Source organism: Bufo bufo, chromosome 4, assembly GCF_905171765.1.
Source record: "Bufo bufo chromosome 4, aBufBuf1.1, whole genome shotgun sequence".
In the NCBI taxonomy this organism is placed as follows: Eukaryota; Metazoa; Chordata; class Amphibia; order Anura; family Bufonidae; genus Bufo; species Bufo bufo.
The window spans coordinates 411,422,078-411,439,125 of record NC_053392.1 but is presented as its reverse complement, the minus strand read 5'-3'; the positions used below and the strand labels follow the sequence as shown (position 1 = coordinate 411,439,125).

At 41.3% G+C, this 17,048-nt stretch overlaps 1 protein-coding gene across 1 annotated transcript in view; it reads right to left on the bottom strand.

The window, feature by feature from the left end:
• Window positions 1–4,359: 4,359 nt before the first annotated feature.
• Window positions 4,360–17,048, bottom strand: part of CAPN9 (calpain 9) — a 392,629-nt gene continuing 379,940 nt past the window's right edge. Inside the window, exon 19 of the mRNA XM_040430101.1 lies at window positions 4,360–4,451. Within this exon, the coding sequence (XP_040286035.1) occupies window positions 4,360–4,451 (92 nt within the window). The remainder of the gene's footprint in view (window positions 4,452–17,048) is intronic.

The window sequence follows — 17,048 nt, the reverse complement described above, 5'->3', positions numbered from 1 at the left end:
TAATGCAAAATGGAGGTGAAATTTAAAAATGTCATTTTTTTGTGCAGATTTTCCATTTGAATCCATATTACCCTGATTCTGCAGTTTATAGAAACACCCCACATGTGGTCGTAAATCTCTTCATGGGCCTACGGCAGGGCTCAGAAGGAAAAGAGCGCAATATTGTTTTTGGAGTGCAGATTTTGCTGGAATGGCTTTCCGGTGCCATATCACATTTGAAGAGACCCTGAGATACTCCTAGAAAGAAAACCCCAAAAATGTACCCCTATTTTGTAAAATACACCCCATCGAGGAATTGATTAAGGGGTGAGGTGAATGCTTTGACAAAGCGTTTTATAGAATTTAGAAACACTAGGCTGTGAAAATGAAAAATTACATTTTAGTTCCAATAAAATGTTGCTTTAGCCCCAAATTTGTAATTTTCACAAGGCACAACAGGAGATATTGTATGCCACAATTTGTTATACATTTTTTTCCTGAATACGACAACACCCCATATGTCGTCGTAAACTGCTGTTTGGGGGCATGGAAGCATTCAGACTGGAAGAAGTGGCATCAGGATTTGAATTTGCTGAAATTGTTTTTAGGGGGGCATAACTTTTTTATTTTTTGTTGACTGAGCTACAGTATATGAGGATTTGTTTGTTGCAGGACAAGCTGTAATTATTTTTTGTACCATTCTGGAGTACAAATTACTTTTTTCTTTTTCTTTTTTTATAAAAGTACCAGTTTTTTTTGTTTTGTTTTTTATGGGGTTTCTCATGCAAAATATATGATAATTTTATTCTGTGGGTTAATATGGTACCAAATGTCAGTACCAAATTTATATAGTTTTTTGGGGGCTACATATGCATTTTTGATCACACTGCAATTCTGTCAGTGTTTTTTTTATTTTTTATGAGAGTTCATCATGTGGTATATATATGATATGATAATTTTTAAAATGTATTTATTTTTTACTTTTTTTTATTTTTACACTTTATAATCAAGGCCTATTTGGATCTTGAAGATCCAGTGGGTCTGATGGCTATACAGTGCATTGCAATAGTAATCTATTGCAATGCACTGTATTGTCAGCTTTAGGCCTCATGCACATGGCCGTTGTTTTGGTCCGCATCCGAGCCGCAGTTTTGGTGGCTCGGATGCGGACCCATTCACTTTAATCCGTTGCTCTGTTCCGTGGCCCCGCAAAAAAAAATATAACATGTCCTATTCTTGTCCGCGCTTTGCGGACAAGAATAGGAAGTTATATTAAAGGCTGTCCGTGCCGTTCTGAAAATTGCGGAACGTGCACGGACGCCATTCGCCATTGATGGGAGTGGACCCTGGGCAACCCCACAGATCATCCCCCCACCCCCTTGTACTTGTTCCGCTGATCCGCTAATTGCGGGCTGCGCGGTCATGAGTTCAGTCACTTCGGTGTGCAATCCCGTTGTGTGGCTTGTGATTTTGCGAGACCCGCCACGGGAGGTCACGGGTCTTGCGGGATCACGCGCCGCAGGACGGGATTGCGCACCAAAGTGACTGAACTCATGCCCACGCAGCCCGCAAGTAGCGGATCAGCGGAACAAGTACAAGGGGGGGGGATTATCTGTGGGGTTGCCCAGGGTCCACTCCAATCAATAATAAATCGCCCAAGCAAAGATTTCTGCAGTGGTGAAGAAATTAAACATAAAAGATATTGGAAAGTTACTGAATGTTGTATTATATGGAAGAATAAAATCTGTTATTTAGGTACGTTGGCTTGTATGTTAATTCTTATTATGCAATTTCAACACAGTGGGCTTGTGCCCCGGATGTTTTCAGACCCTAGCAACGCCCCCGCCCTCAGGGTCTCATCAGTCTGGCAAGCCTGGATGCCAAGTTAACCATCAGGCTGCTGCTGTCACTGGCTAATGACTGCGGCATCTATGGGGTTAAATGGCCAAGAACGGTGCCAGCACCGATTTCGGCCTTTGCAGCAGAGTTTCAGCTATAAGTTACAGATGACACTCTCTGCTTATGGCTGCAACTCCTTTGAGCTGCTACCATCACAACTGGACTGGTCTGGTTTAGGGCCCAAGCCAGCCTTGAGTATTTTCCAGCAGGCTTTGCCTCTCTGGCGCAGCCTGCTGGTCAATGTCAGTAAAGCACTGACATTAACACTTTCATGACCGGGCCCAAAAAGGCCTGAATGTCCAGGCAACTTTTTGTCATTTTGTGCACATGGTGGTTTAGTGAACGTAGCTTTTTTACTTGTTTGACTAAGAAAATCATTTTTGCTAATTTTTTTTTTTTTTTTTTTACTTGACACTTAGGACTTTTTATTAGAATGTATTTTTAAAGGTATTTTTTTTTTCTTTTTTTAGGTTTAATTTGGAGAAAAACCGCTAATTATTATTAAAAAGTAATTTTTGTTTTAATTATAGCTTTTTATTAAATATTAAAACTCACACAAAAATTAATTATTCCAATGGGTTCCCTATTTTGTGACAATCGTTTTCATATATAACATTTATAGGTTTGAGAGAATGGGTTTGAGAGAATAGTTTCTGTTAGCGACTGCATTTAAAAAATAATAATATTTTTTTTTATTTGTATTTTTTATTTTTTTTGCACATAATATGTCCCCCAGGTGGTCATTAAAAGACCTCTGGAGGACACAGACTTTTTTTTTTTAAACTTTTTTTTCCCACTGTTTCCACTGTAACTGTGGCATCCACAGGAGCCCCGGTTACAGGGGAAAACAGCCCCCTTTGGGGGCAGGACACACAGGCAGAGCTGGTCAGGGTTTCCTTAGACCCTGCAGCTCTGCTCCTGCCCCTGCTCCAGACACCCCCTGGCGGTCACGTGACCGCTGGGACTAACAGAGGAAGCCACACTGCTGCTTCCTGCTCCCTCCACGATGCGCTCAGGTACCACTCTCCTGCTGGCACAGGAGAAGACAGAAGCGATAATAAACCTCTCCTGTCTTCTCCTCAGGGTCCCTGCTTTGTCTGTCAGCCGGGACCCAACCTTCTCTTGCTAGATTGCAGGAGCTTTAATAATTAAAGCGCTGCCTGCACGTGTATATATGTGCTATCTGCACGGGGCATGTGCAAATAGGACGTATATACACAGTGGGCAGTCGTGAAGGAGTTAAAATGCAATATGCTTTAGGGACAGTGCATTGTATTTTAAAAGCAATCAAAATGTTGTTTGTTATAGTCTCCTTGTGGGACTATTAAGTGGTAAAAAAAAAAGGGAAAAGACACCCACATTTATTAAATAAAAAAAATTCCAGTAAAAAAATATGCTTTTTTCCCCATTGAAAATATGCTTTTCAATGAAAAAATAATAATAATAAAATTGAAAAAAAATCTTCCCTATATGTTTGGTATTGCCATGTCTGTAATGACCCACACTACATAAATACCATGTAAATTATACCCTGCGGTGAACGCCATAAGAAATAAAATATTAGAATTGCTAATTTATTCCTAGTTGCCACCGAAAAAACTTAATAACAAGCAATCATAAAGGGTAATTTACTCCAGAATGATACCAATGAAAACTACAAGTTGTCCCACAAAAATCATACCCTCACACAATTCCATACACATAATATTAAAAAACTTATGGGTCTTGGGAAGTGGCGATGCAAAAAGATTTTCTTCCTATTAAAAAAAGAGGGTTTATTGCACAAAAGTAGTAAAACGTAAAAAAAAAAGTATATGTATTTGATATCTCTGTAATTGTACTAACTAAAAATATTATGTTATTTATACTGAAAAATGAATGCCGTAAAATTTATACCGAAAAAAACGTGGCAGTATTGCTATTTTAACCATCTCCCTCCCAGAAAGAGTTAATAAACTTTAATCAGAAAGTTATATGCACCCCAAAATGGCACCATTAAAAACTACAACTTGTCCTGCAAAAAACAAACCCTCATGCAGCTACATGGATGGAAAAATAAAAATGTTATAGGTCTTGAAAGGCGACAATGAAAAAGGAAGAAAAACGCTTGGTCAGTAAGGCCCAAAACAGGCTGTTCACTAAGGGGTTAAAATCAGATGCCGAGATCAGCGATGAATGCGGCATCTGAGGGGTTCAATTATGGGGGCGGCGCGATCACCGTTCCCAGTCATTGCACCCATTACATATAATGGAATGCGCTTCATGCTGAAGTACTTTTGAATCAAATTTCTTTGTGAAATTCGGCGAGGAGCCAAATTGAGTTTTGATAACTTTCCTCATTTCTATTGACTACAAGTTACTTACAAACTAAAGATCAATGTAGTCAGCTCCTTCTGCTCTATAACAGACTGTCAGCAGAATGCACTGCATTTTCATTGTGACAGGCTTCTTTACAATTTGGAATTGTAGTCTGTAAATGCTTTATGTTAAACCAAAATTCCCTTTTGTCATTACCTCAGCGGGGTTTACAGAGATTGTGTCTGTCTGGCCTTTATCCAGTGCCTTGAATATTCCTGAAAATCAAAATGAAAAAATAATGGAAAATTGATTAATACACATATATTTCTAAGGATAGGAGAGTGAGAGTGCATAATCATTTAGGTATCCATGTTAATGCTTATCTTAATGTGCATTTTATAATTATTCTATAGTTGTCATAAAAACATCTACAAGAATTAAAGGGCATCTGTCAGCAGATTTGTAACTATGAAACTGGCTGTGACCTCTTGAATGTGCTCTTGGCAGATAAAGACATCTGTGTTGATCCCATGTTCATATGTGCCTGTATTGCTGAAAAAAAATGGGGTTTTAATATATGCAAATGAGCCTCTAGGAGCGACAGGGACATTTCTGTTACACCTAGAGGCTCTGTTCTCTCAGCAACTTCTGCATTCCCTGCATTTTGATTGACTGGCTGAGAGAGCTGAGCCTTTACGAATAAAGGCAACACAACCATTGCTCCTAGAGGCTCATTTGCATATATTAAAATTTCATTTTTCTAAGCAATGTGGGCACATAAAAACATATGACCAACAAAGATGCCTTCAGCTGCCAAGCGCACTTGCAACAGGTCAACCAGTTTCATGGGTACAAATCTGTTGACAGATCCCCTTTATTGAAGAATGAAGAAACAACATTCCAAACAAGGTTCAAGTGAATTTATAAAATGGGTTTTTACAGGATTTAAATATGGATGATCTTTCCACAAGAAAAAAAAATGCAAATAGCAGTTTTTTGGTCACTTTGCCTTCCAATAAAAACTGATCAAGAACTCTAAATTATGTCAATAAAAACTGCAGATTGCCCTGCAAAATAAGCCCGTACATAACTCCATAGATACAAATATATAAAAAAAAGTTATGGGTATCATAATATGGTGAGACAAATATATTTGTTTAAATTTTGCATTTGTTTTAAGAGTACAGAAATTTGTTATCATTGTAATCATACTAATCCACAGAATAAAGATAATATCTGAATATTACCACACAGTGAATGCTAAAAAAAAATTAAACCTGTAACACAATGGAACAATTGCCTTTTTTTTCTATTTTACCCTATTAATATTTTTTTCTAATACATCTTATGGAATATTAAAGGGGTTCTCTGGCAATTAAGTAAATTAAAATACTTAAATATTACTTTATTATAAATATATTCCAAAAAATCTTTCATTAGATATAACAGATTGTTTTGTCTAGGGAGCAATCATTAGGAGTAGTGATTAGTGTTGAGCGCGAATATTCGAATAGCGAAATTTTTTTGCGAATATCGGCACTTCACTAATTCGCGAATATTTCGAATATAGTGCTAAAAATTCGATATTTCGAATATTCTTTTTTTTTTTTGTTATATTTATTTCTTTCCCACTTCCCTAAAGTTGTTCTTACCTGTCCTTAAGATTCCAGACTGCTCCAGTCAGTGCCCGTCGCCGCTTCTGCCGACTTCCGTGGCTCATGGAGCGTCCCCATCACCATGGGAACGTCTCCATACTAGAATGTACTGTCGGATTTGAGAATTACGTGGAAATCGCAATTCAATTAATTAAAGTTATAATAATCGAATTGCGATTACAACCTTGTTTACTATGGTTAGCTTGTTAGAATTAGCGAATATGGCGAATGTATTCGTCATATTCCTCAAAACGAAGATAACGAAGTATTCTCCATCTTCGTTTTAGCTCCATATTCGTCAACTTCGCTAATTCTAGCAATCAAATTGGAAAGTTGACAATAGAGACATCTGTGTTTAATTCGCTATGCGATTATATATATATATTTTTTTTATAAATAGAATAATTATAATTATCAAGTATTTTAATTATTCTATTTATTTAAAAAGCAGTAATATAATCGCATATCGAATTAAACTTACCTGTCTCTATAGTCAACTTTCCTATTTGAAATGATTGCTAGAATTAGCGAAGTTGATGAATAGGTAGCTAAAACGAAGATGGAGAATACTTCTTTATGAGGAATAGGACTAATACATTCGCCATATTCTACCAAGCCAACCATAGTAAACCAGGTCCAAGTTGAAATCGCAATTCGATTATTATAACTTGAATTAATCGAATTGCGATTTCAACTTAGTACTTCTATATTCCATATTAGGCTAGAATTAACGAATATGGAATATAGCAGTACTAAGTAGAAATCAAAATTTGATTATTATAACTTGAATTAATCGCATTGCTATTTCAACTTGGACCTGGTTTACTATGGTTGGCTTGGTAGAATTAGCGAATATGACGAATGTATTCGTCATATTCCTCAAAACGAAGATAACAAAGTATTCTCCATCTTCGTTTTAGCTCCATATTCGTCAACTTCGCTAATTCTAGCAATCAAATAGGAAGGTTGACTATAGAGACAGCTGTGTTTAGTTCGCTATGCGATTATATTATTTTTTTTAATTTTTTTTAAATAAATAGAATCATTATAATAATCAAGTATTTAACTATTCAAATTTTTTTTAAAAAAAGCAAAGTAATATAATCGCATAGCGAATTACACTTAGCTGTCTCTATAGTCAACTTTCCTATTTGATGATTGCTAGAATTAGCGAAGTTGACGAATAGGTAGCTAAAAACGAAGATGGAGAATACTTCGTTATCTTCGTTTTGAGGAATATGGCGAATACATTCATCATATTCGTCATCTTTGCTAATTCTATATATCAAACAAACAATAGGAGGGGAGTAGCTTAAGTCAAAATCGCAATAAGCGATTATTTAAATCGCATATTAATCTCGATAACTAAAATAATGACGAATATTCGATTTCAACGAATGTAAAACGAATATTATAGAAACATAGAAACATAGAATGTGTCGGCAGATAAGAACCATTTGGCCCATCCAGTCTGCCCAATATACTAAATACTATGGATAGCCCTTGGCCCTATCTTATATGAAGGATGGCCTTATGCCTTTCCCATGCATGCTTAAACTCCTCCACTGTATTTGCAGCTACCACTTCTGCAGGAAGGCTATTCCATGCATCCACTACTCTCTCAGTAAAGTAATACAAGTGATGTACCTGCATTGAAAAGCCTCCGATAATACTGTATGGCCATACAGAAGAAAATCTCTACAGTAAAGGATTAACTATTCTTATCGTCGAAAGCTGCACCAAAGGAAATTGCGGAACAGAGTGGCAACTCCTGCGATCTTTGGAACTCCTGCGAAATTTAAACCAGCTTGCTGTATGGAGCGACTGAATAAGCCGGCAAATATTTAAAGCTCCATTGAAGCAATAGGGAGACAGCAGACGCTAGACGGTAAGCCAAACATCGATTTAAAGTTTTCTCCAATCCAAAGCTCATATCGAGCTTAAAAGGATCAGCTATAAGAGACTTTTCACATTATCAGGATTCCTGTGGACACTTTATGAACATATTGCGCTCCCAGTGAATACACCTACAACATTTTCAGTGACATTCAGTTTCCCAAATTGGGATAGAGCGCTAGAAGATAATACCCCCTCTTCCCAAATAACAGCATATACTTGAAGTTTCTTGGTGTGATATATATTATTGAATTTATCGACACTATTGAGTCATATGAATATAGTGTTGATCATATCTACCACAATATGTGACTGTAATGTTGTATATTATTGCTACATTGTTCTTATAAATTTTATTACTTGTATTTTATGGGGATATAATAAATATTTTCTGCACATGTCAATTTGGTTGCCAAGTGTATGAGTGCTCGCTCATTACTCTATTACTACACTTCCTGATATTACTTTTAAACCTTTGCCCCTCTAATTTAAAACTATGTCCTCTTGTAGCAGTTTTTCTTCTTTTAAATATTCTCTCCTCTTTTACCTTGTTGATTCCCTTTATGTATTTAAAAGTTTCTATCATATCCCCTCTGTCTCGTCTTTCTTCCAAGCTATACATGTTAAGGTCCTTTAATCTTTCCTGGTAAGTTTTATCCTGCAATCCATGTACCAGTTTAGTAGCTCTTCTCTGAACTCTCTCCAAAGTATCAATATCCTTCTGGAGATATGGTCTCCAGTACTGAGCACAATACTCCAAATGAGGTCTCACTAGTGCTCTGTAGAGCGGCATGAGCACCTCCCTCTTTCTACTGGTAATTCCTCTCCCTATACACCCAAGCATTCTGCTAGCATTTCCTGCTGCTCTATGACATTGTCTGCCTACCTTTAAGTCTTCTGAAATAATGACCCCTAAATCCCTTTCCTCAGATACTGAGGTTAGGACTGTATCACTGATTTTATATTCTGCTCTTGGGTTTTTACGTCCCAGGTGCATTATCTTGCACTTATCAACATTAAATTTTAGTTGCCATATTTTTGACCATTCCTCTAGTTTTCCTAAGTCCTTTTCCATTTGGTGTATCCCTCCAGGAACATCAACCCTGCTACAAATCTTTGTGTCATCAGCAAAAAGACACACCTTACCATCGAGGCCTTCTGCAATTTCGCTGATAAAGATATTAAACAATATGGGTCCCAGAACAGATCCCTGAGGTACCCCACTGGTAACAAGACCTTGGTCTGAATATACTCCATTGACTACAACCCTCTGTTGCCTGTCCCTCAGCCACTGCCTAATCCATTCAACAATATGGGAGTCCAAGCCTAAAGACTGCACTTTATTGATAAGCTTTCTATGTGGGACAGTATCAAAAGCCTTACTAAAGTCTAGATAAGCGATGTCTACTGCACCTCCTCCATCTATTATTTTAGTCACCCAATCGAAAAAATCAATAAGATTTAATCTATCTACATCTAAAATCCCATGCTGTTTTTCATCTTTCAATCCATGGGATTTTAGATGTTCCACAATCCTCTCCTTAAGTATGGTTTCCATTAATTTCCCCACTATTGATGTCAGGCTTACTGGCCTATAGTTGCCCGATTCCTCCCTACTACCTTTCTTGTGAATGGGCACAACATTTGCTAATTTCCAATCTTCTGGGATGACTCCTGTTGCCAGCGATTGGTTAAATAAATCTGTTAATGGTTTTGCTAGTTCAACGCTGAGCTCTTTTAATAGCTTTGGGTGTATCCCATCAGGCCCCTGTGACTTATTTGTATTAATTTTAGACAGCTGACTTAGAACCTCTTCCTCTGTAAAGACACATGCATCAAAAGATTCATTAGTCTTCTTTCCTAACTGAGGTCCTTCTCCTTCATTTTCCTTTGTAAAAACTGAACAGAAATATTAATTGAGGCAGTCAGCTAGTTCTTTATCTTCTTCTATATACCTTCCTTCTTTTGTTTTTAATTTGGTAATTCCTTGTTTTAGTTTCCTTTTTTCATTTATGTATCTGAAGAATGCCTTCTCGCCTTTTTTCCCTGACTGAGCTAATTTCTCTTCTGCCTGTGCTTTGGAAGCTCTTATAACTTGTTTGGCCTCTCTCTGCCTAATCTTATAAATTTGTCTGTCATCCTCGTTTTGTTTTTTTTTATAATTCCTAAATGCTATCTTTTTGTTTTTAATGATTTTGGCCACTTCTGCTGAGTACCACAGTGGTCTCTTCCTTTTTTTGCTTTTACTGACAAGCCTAATGCAATTTTCTGTTGCCTTCAATAGTGCCACTTTTAAGTAGTCCCATTTCTCCTGGACTCCAATGAAACTGTTCCAGTCTGATAGGGACTTGTATACCACTAATCTAATTTTAGAAAAGTCTGTTTTTCTAAAATCTAAAACTTTTGTTTTTGTGTGGTGTGACTCAGTCACTGTACTTATAGTAAACCACACTGACTGGTGATCACTAGATCCCAAGCTTTCCCCTACAGTAATATCAGATACCAAATTCCCATTTGTGAATACTAAATCTAAAATGGCCTCCTTCCGGGTTGGCTCCTCCACTACTTGCTGTAGAGATAATCCCAGTAGGGAATTTAGAATATCTGTACTCCTGGCAGAACTAGCTATTTTGGTTTTCCAGTTTACATCTGGAAGATTGAAGTCTCCCATAATGATAACTTCCCCCTTCAATGTCATTTTAGCTATTTCCTCAACTAGTAGATCATCTAATTCTTTGACTTGGCTAGGTGGTCTATATATCACACCTACACGAGTTACCTTATGATTATCAAGCTGCACGGTAACCCAAACTGACTCTAAATTGTTCTCGCTAACTTGTATCAAATTAGATTTTATGTTATCTTTCACATACAGGGCCACCCCTCCCCCCTTCTTGCCTTCTCTGTCTTTCCTGTATAGAGAGAACCCTGGTATTGATATATCCCAGTCATTACTCCCCTTGAACCACGTCTCAGTAACAGCCACTACATCTATATTCTCAGATGCCATTATAGCCTCAAGTTCATTGATCTTATTCCCTAGACTGCGAGCATTTGTAGACAAGACTCTGAGCTTGTCATTCTTAACCTTTGTGCTACTGGCCTCTTCTGGCATTGTTCCGGGGGGCAGTTGGACTGCTGGATTATCACTCTTTTGCCCCCCTTTCCTAGTTTAAATGCTTCTTAGCAAATACCTGGAACTGTTCACCGAGGACATTCGTTCCTTTGAGAGAAAGATGCAAACCATCTTTCTTGTACAGTTCTTTTCCATTCCAACAAGAGCTAACATGAGACACAAAGCCAAACCCTTGGTTCAGACACCATTCACCAAGCCATACATTGAATTCCTTAATGCGCATCTTCCTGTCATGCTGAAGGTTACTTGGAGAGAGAAGTGAAAAACAAAGTTGCGGCACTCACCGAAGTGTATCAAAAAGTATCCTTTATTGTAGCTTCCTCAACAGGTAGCAGTGGGGATCCAGGGCGGACACATAGTTGCGAGCAGCGACGGCCGTTTCGCGCGCTCAGACGCGCTTCCTCAGTGGCCTGAGGAAGCGCGTCTGAGCGCGCGAAACGGCCGTCGCTGCTCGCAACTATGTGTCCGCCCTGGATCCCCACTGCTACCTGTTGAGGAAGCTACAATAAAGGATACTTTTTGATACACTTCGGTGAGTGCCGCAACTTTGTTTTTCACTTCTCTCTCCAAGTTGCCATTTGTATACTATACACTATTTTGCTGAGCACCACGTTTAGAAGTGTTCCTGACTGCATCTGGCTCGGTTTTTGCAAGGCGTATTCAGTGCATGCAGTGCCGCCTGTTCACGGTTCATGTCTCCCTCCTCTCTATGCTGAAGGTTATGCACAGGCAAAACTGCAGAGAATGAAACAGTTGATGCAACCTCCCGTATATCCTTTCCAAGTGTGTGAAAAGCTTCTTTCACCTTTGAAACCTCATTGCAAGCCAGATCGTTTGTCCCAAGATGGAGAATAACATCCACTTCCTTTTCCTGCTTTGCTTGCCTAACAATATTAAGGATCCGTCGTCTATCCCTGCTAGCGGTAGCACCAGGGAGACATCTCACAACACCATTCTCCTCAAACTTCACACCTCTTATGATGGAATCGCCCACCAACAGCTGCTTACTATCAATCCTCACCTTCTCCTTTTTGTCTTTGGCTGCAGTCTTACATACTTTAGGCATGGGAGATGATTGTTTCTCACCCACTGTGCTTGAGCCATCCTCCATGTTGCTCTTGCACTCTGAAAGTGCTGCAAATGAATTATGGAGAGCCACAGACTGTGGGACATGCCTTCTATCCACAACTCTCAGTCTACCAGAACCTACAGTAACCCATCTCCCTATTCTAGGGGGCCTCTGTGGCAGTGGCATTGCAATGTTCTCAGCCTGAGTTTGTTTAGTGGTTAATTTAAAAATCTCATATTTCAAAAAGTTAATTTCCTGCTGCATTATGGAGAGCTGTCTACAGATCAGACAGTATCCAAACCTCTGAAGAGTGGAACCTGAAATAAAAGCACAACAATTCCTGCACAGAACCAGGTCTGCCATTGTAAAGAGGGGAAAGATTTTAAACAAACAAATCTTACTTGTTTAGATTGTATCCACCTCCAGATTACCTCCTGAGTATCTCAATGCTCTTGTAAATCAGCTCTTGGTAAGCAGTCTTGGAAAAGCAGCAAGCTATAATTATCAAGCTAATACTGTGTAGGTATATATACACACCCTCCCACAAAGGCTCCTCCCCCAACAGCAAATTAACACCTTACTTGCCTATGCTCATTTGCAATCAGACAATAGAGATCCTGTGTCTAGCAAATTCCTTACCTCTCTTGAAACACAGTGTCTGAGTATTGACCAGAAACACCACTGAAGTTCTGCTACAGTGGAAAAACTCTGAGTTAGACTAAGTTGGTCTCCTGAATATCTCAATGCTCTTGTAAATCAGCTCTTGGTAAGCAGTCTTGGAAAAGCAGCAAGCTATAATTAGCAAGCTAATACTGTGTGGGTATATATACACACCCTCCCACAAAGGCTCCTCCCCCAACAGCAAATTAACACCTTACTTGCCTATGGCACCTGCCGCTCATCACTAGTAGTGATGACCGAGCACCAAAGTATTCGGGTGTTCAACCCGAACACATTGCTATATTAGTGTGCTCGGCCGAGCACCCGAGTATAATGAAAGTCAATGGGAGACAACCAGTTACCCCCTGCTCTGAAGAGGGGAGGGTGCCTGGTCCATTGGAAAAAGTCAGAAAGTGACAGAAACACCACAAAATGGATCGGGAACACCATGGGGACGATGTCTGGATGCATCTTTGACTCCCAGGTTGCTGCTGGGAACCATGTTGTCCAAGTTGTATGCCACTTTTACAGACTGACAAAAATACGCACAAAACCCCCCCAAAAAAAAATCAATTTTAGAGGAAAAATTGTTAGGAAACATTATTTTCTGTATATTTAATTGTATATAAACTACAAGTGCTTCAAAAAATTACAAGCAAGAGGCACTCTGAAACAGCCTGTATATCACATAAAGGAGGGCCTCATTCACATTGTGGTACAATAGTTCAGTTAGTCGGACTCCTACACTCATAAAGCCTATGCACTAAGTGAAAGGGCTGCCAAAAATTACAAGGAAACGGCACTACAAAACACCATTTGTTACACAAAAAGGAGGGTGAGGAGCGAGGGCCGGCTGCCGCATTGGTGACTCTAGATAACCTCTTGGCGATTGCACATCCCTGTGACGGCGACGATCCATTCGGATGTCTGCCCTATCAACTTTCGATGTTCTTTTCTGCGGCTACCATGGTGATCACGGGTAACGGGGAATCAGGGTTCGATGCCGGAGAGGGAGCTTGAGAAAGGGATACCACATCCAAGGGAGGTCAATGGCTTAAATCTGATTGGCTGTTGTTGCCTTGCCCCTTTTTTCCCCTAATTGTGAACCAACCAGAGAGGGTGGGTCAAGTTATTAAAGCTCAAGATTCCAAGGAAGGCAGCAGGCGCGCGGCAATTGCCCACTCCCGAGGTAGTGACGATAAATAGCAATATAGCACTCCTAAGAGTCCCTGTTATTGGAATGAGTACACTTTCTGTTAACAAGGATCTATTGGAGGGCAAGTCTGGTGCCAGCAGCCAACTTGCTCCTGGCCTCCACAACGTTCACCCAGTGTGCCATCATGGTGAGGATTGTGTTGACCAGACTCTTGGCTACTGAGACTGGACTTGTAGGTGAGGACCTGCTGCCGCTTTGTTGACTCTAGATAACTTCTAGGTGATTGCACGTCCCCGTGACCGCGATGATCCATTTGGATGTCTGACCTATCAACTTTGGAGCAATTTTTCAACAAGGACCTTCTGGTATAGCACCGATTTGCTTGTCCTCTCAACCAGAGGAATGAGAGATGAGAAGTTATGTTTGTAGCAGGGGTCGAGAAGGGTGAACAACCAGTAAATCTGTGTTGTCTAAAATGCGAATAACGCGCGGGTTGTGGGAAAGGCAGCCTAACATGAAGTCAGCCATGTGCGTTTCGCTGAGAAAGGCTTTGTCAGGAGGTAAGGATTACACGCAGGTAAGCCTTTCTCGGCGAAACGCGCGTCGAGGTGCAGCTCTGGTCATACACCCTGTGTTCCCGCATATCATGGGTAATTTATGTCTTGCTTTATACATGTCTAGTATGTTATTGTAGTGTCATTGCTTACGCATACCACTCTTGTTTCACCTGTATTTAGTGATGTGATTTGGCTGTCTGTATTTATGTGATGGCCACCAATGTTACCAATGGTGGGCAAGTCTGTTATGTGTGACCTTATTGATCTCTTACATGTGTGCAATACATATGCTTATATGTCACGCGAATCTACAGTTCTCCCATTAATATGCGGTTCTACACTTAGTGTTTTATGACACTTTTTCCTTGTTAGTCTGGTATATGTGAGGGTGGGGTTCACGGTCCCGCTACACGGGGCATCCCATCCCCTTTTACTTTGTGCCTTCGTGTTATTCTATTATTTTTTGTCTTAATAAACTACATATATTTTATATGAGTGTTCTCTCATTCTTTAATGGGGTTATTGTTTTTTCTTCTTTGATTGGTTCCGGATCCTTTAGGACGCTGACACGGTCTGCTATGTATTCCTTCACCATCTTCCAAAACTTTTCCCTTCTTGTACCACTAGGCTGCGCTTCAGGGTGAGGTTGCTGGTGGGGTGTCATGAAAGTGCCCCATGCCTTGGAGAGTGTTGCCCTGCCTTTGTTGCCCTGCCTTTGCTGCCCTGCCTTTGCTGTGTGTTCCCCTGGTCTCCCTTCCTTGGTTGCCTTGGAAAATTTTGGAGCAATCTCTCAACAAGTACCTTCTGATATTGCACCGTTTTACTCATCCTCTCCACCACAGGAATTAGAGATGAGAAGTTCTCTTTGTAGCGAGGGTCGGGATAGGTGAACACCCAGTAATCAGTGTTAGCTAAAATGCGTATAACGCGACGGTCGCGGGAAAGGCAGCCTAACATGAAGTCAGCCATGTGTGCCAGAGTACCAACAGGCAAGCCGTCAATGTCAACATCAGGATGACTCTCCATCTCCTCATCCTCCTCCTCTTCTGCCCATCCACGCTGAACAGATAGAATTAAAGTTCCATGGGTACAACCCTCTGTAGCAGAGGCAACTGTCTCCAGCTCCTCCTCCTCCTCTTCATGGTCCAATTCACGCTGAGAAGACGGGCGGAGGGTGGTCTGGCTATCACCCTGTGTAATGTCTTCTTCCCCCATTTCCACCTCTTCCACATGCAAAGCATCATCCTTAATTGTGAGCAGCAAGCTTTTGAGTAGACAGCAGTGGGATGGTTACGCTGATAATGGCGTTATCGCCACTAACCATCTGTGTGGATTAATCAAAGTTTTTTAAAACCTCACAGAGGTCTGACATCAATGCCCACTCCTTGCTTGTGAATAGTGGCAGTTGACTCGAAAGGCAATGACCATGTTGCAGCTGGTATTCCACAACTGCCCTCTGCTGCTCACAAAGCCTGGCCAACATGTGGAATATAGAGTTCGAGCGCGTGCTCATGTCGCACAACAGTCGGTGAGCTGAAAGCCGCAAGCGCTGCTGCAGCATTGACAGACCGGCTGAAGCTGTGGACGACTTGCGGAAATGGGCACACACGCGGCGCGCCTTCACTAGTAGCTCTGGCAAATTGGGGTTGGTTTTGATAAACCGCTGAACCACTAAGTTTAAGACATGGGCTAGGCATGGGATGTGTGTCAGGTTGCCGAGCTCTGAAGCCGCCACCAAGTTACAGCCATTGTCAGACACAACCATGCCTGGTTGTAGGTTGAGTGGCGAGAGCCACATCTCGGCCTGGTCCCTTATACCCTGCCAGCTCTGCGGCGGTGTGCTGTTTGTCCCCTAAGCAGATCAACTTCAGCACGGCCTGTTACCGCGTACCCACAGCAGTGCTACACTGCTTCCAGCTAGCGACTGATGGCTGACTGCTGCTGGAGGTGGAGGTGGAGGAGGAGACGGCAGAGGAGGAGAAGTGGGGGTTGGAGCCAGTAACATAGCTGCTGGCGGAGACCCTGATGCATGTAGGGCCCGCAATCCTGGGCATGGGTAGCACTTGTGCCATCCCAGGGTACGACTCGCTCCCGGCCACCCAGTGTGCGGTCAGGGAAATGTAGCGTCCCTGGCCACCAGCACTTGTCCATGTGTCCGTGGTTAAGTGGACCTTCCCAGTAACTGCGTTGGTCAGGGCACGGGTGATGTTATGGGACACATGCTGGTGCAAGGCGGGCATAGCACAGCGTGAAAAATAGTGGCGGCTGGGGAATGCGAACCGAGACACGGCCGCCGACATCAGGCTGCGGAAGGCCTCAGTGTCCACAAGCCTAAATGGCAACATTTCAATGGGCAGTAATTTTGATCGTTGCGCATTTAGTGCTATGGCCTGGGGGTGGGTATTTGCCCTTGCTTTCAAATGACTGTGTCATGGAAATTTGGATGCTGCGCTGGTACAGGGAAGTGGATGTTGTTGCTGATGGTTCATGCGAAGGTCCAGGTGCAGGGCGAGGAGCATCCGTGCCTGCGCCTTCGACAGGGGATTGGCCAGCAGTGTGTAACACAGGGGAAGAGGAGGCAGTGGTGTGACCCGCAGACCCAGATTGTGGACCCATGCTGGTGTTGGTGAGGGTGCTAGTGTTCACGCCCTGGCTCATTTTGGTACAGCACAGGTTGCAAACTACCACTCTTTTGTCGTCTGCACTTTTCCTCAAAAAAGTGCCATACTGCGGAACACCTACC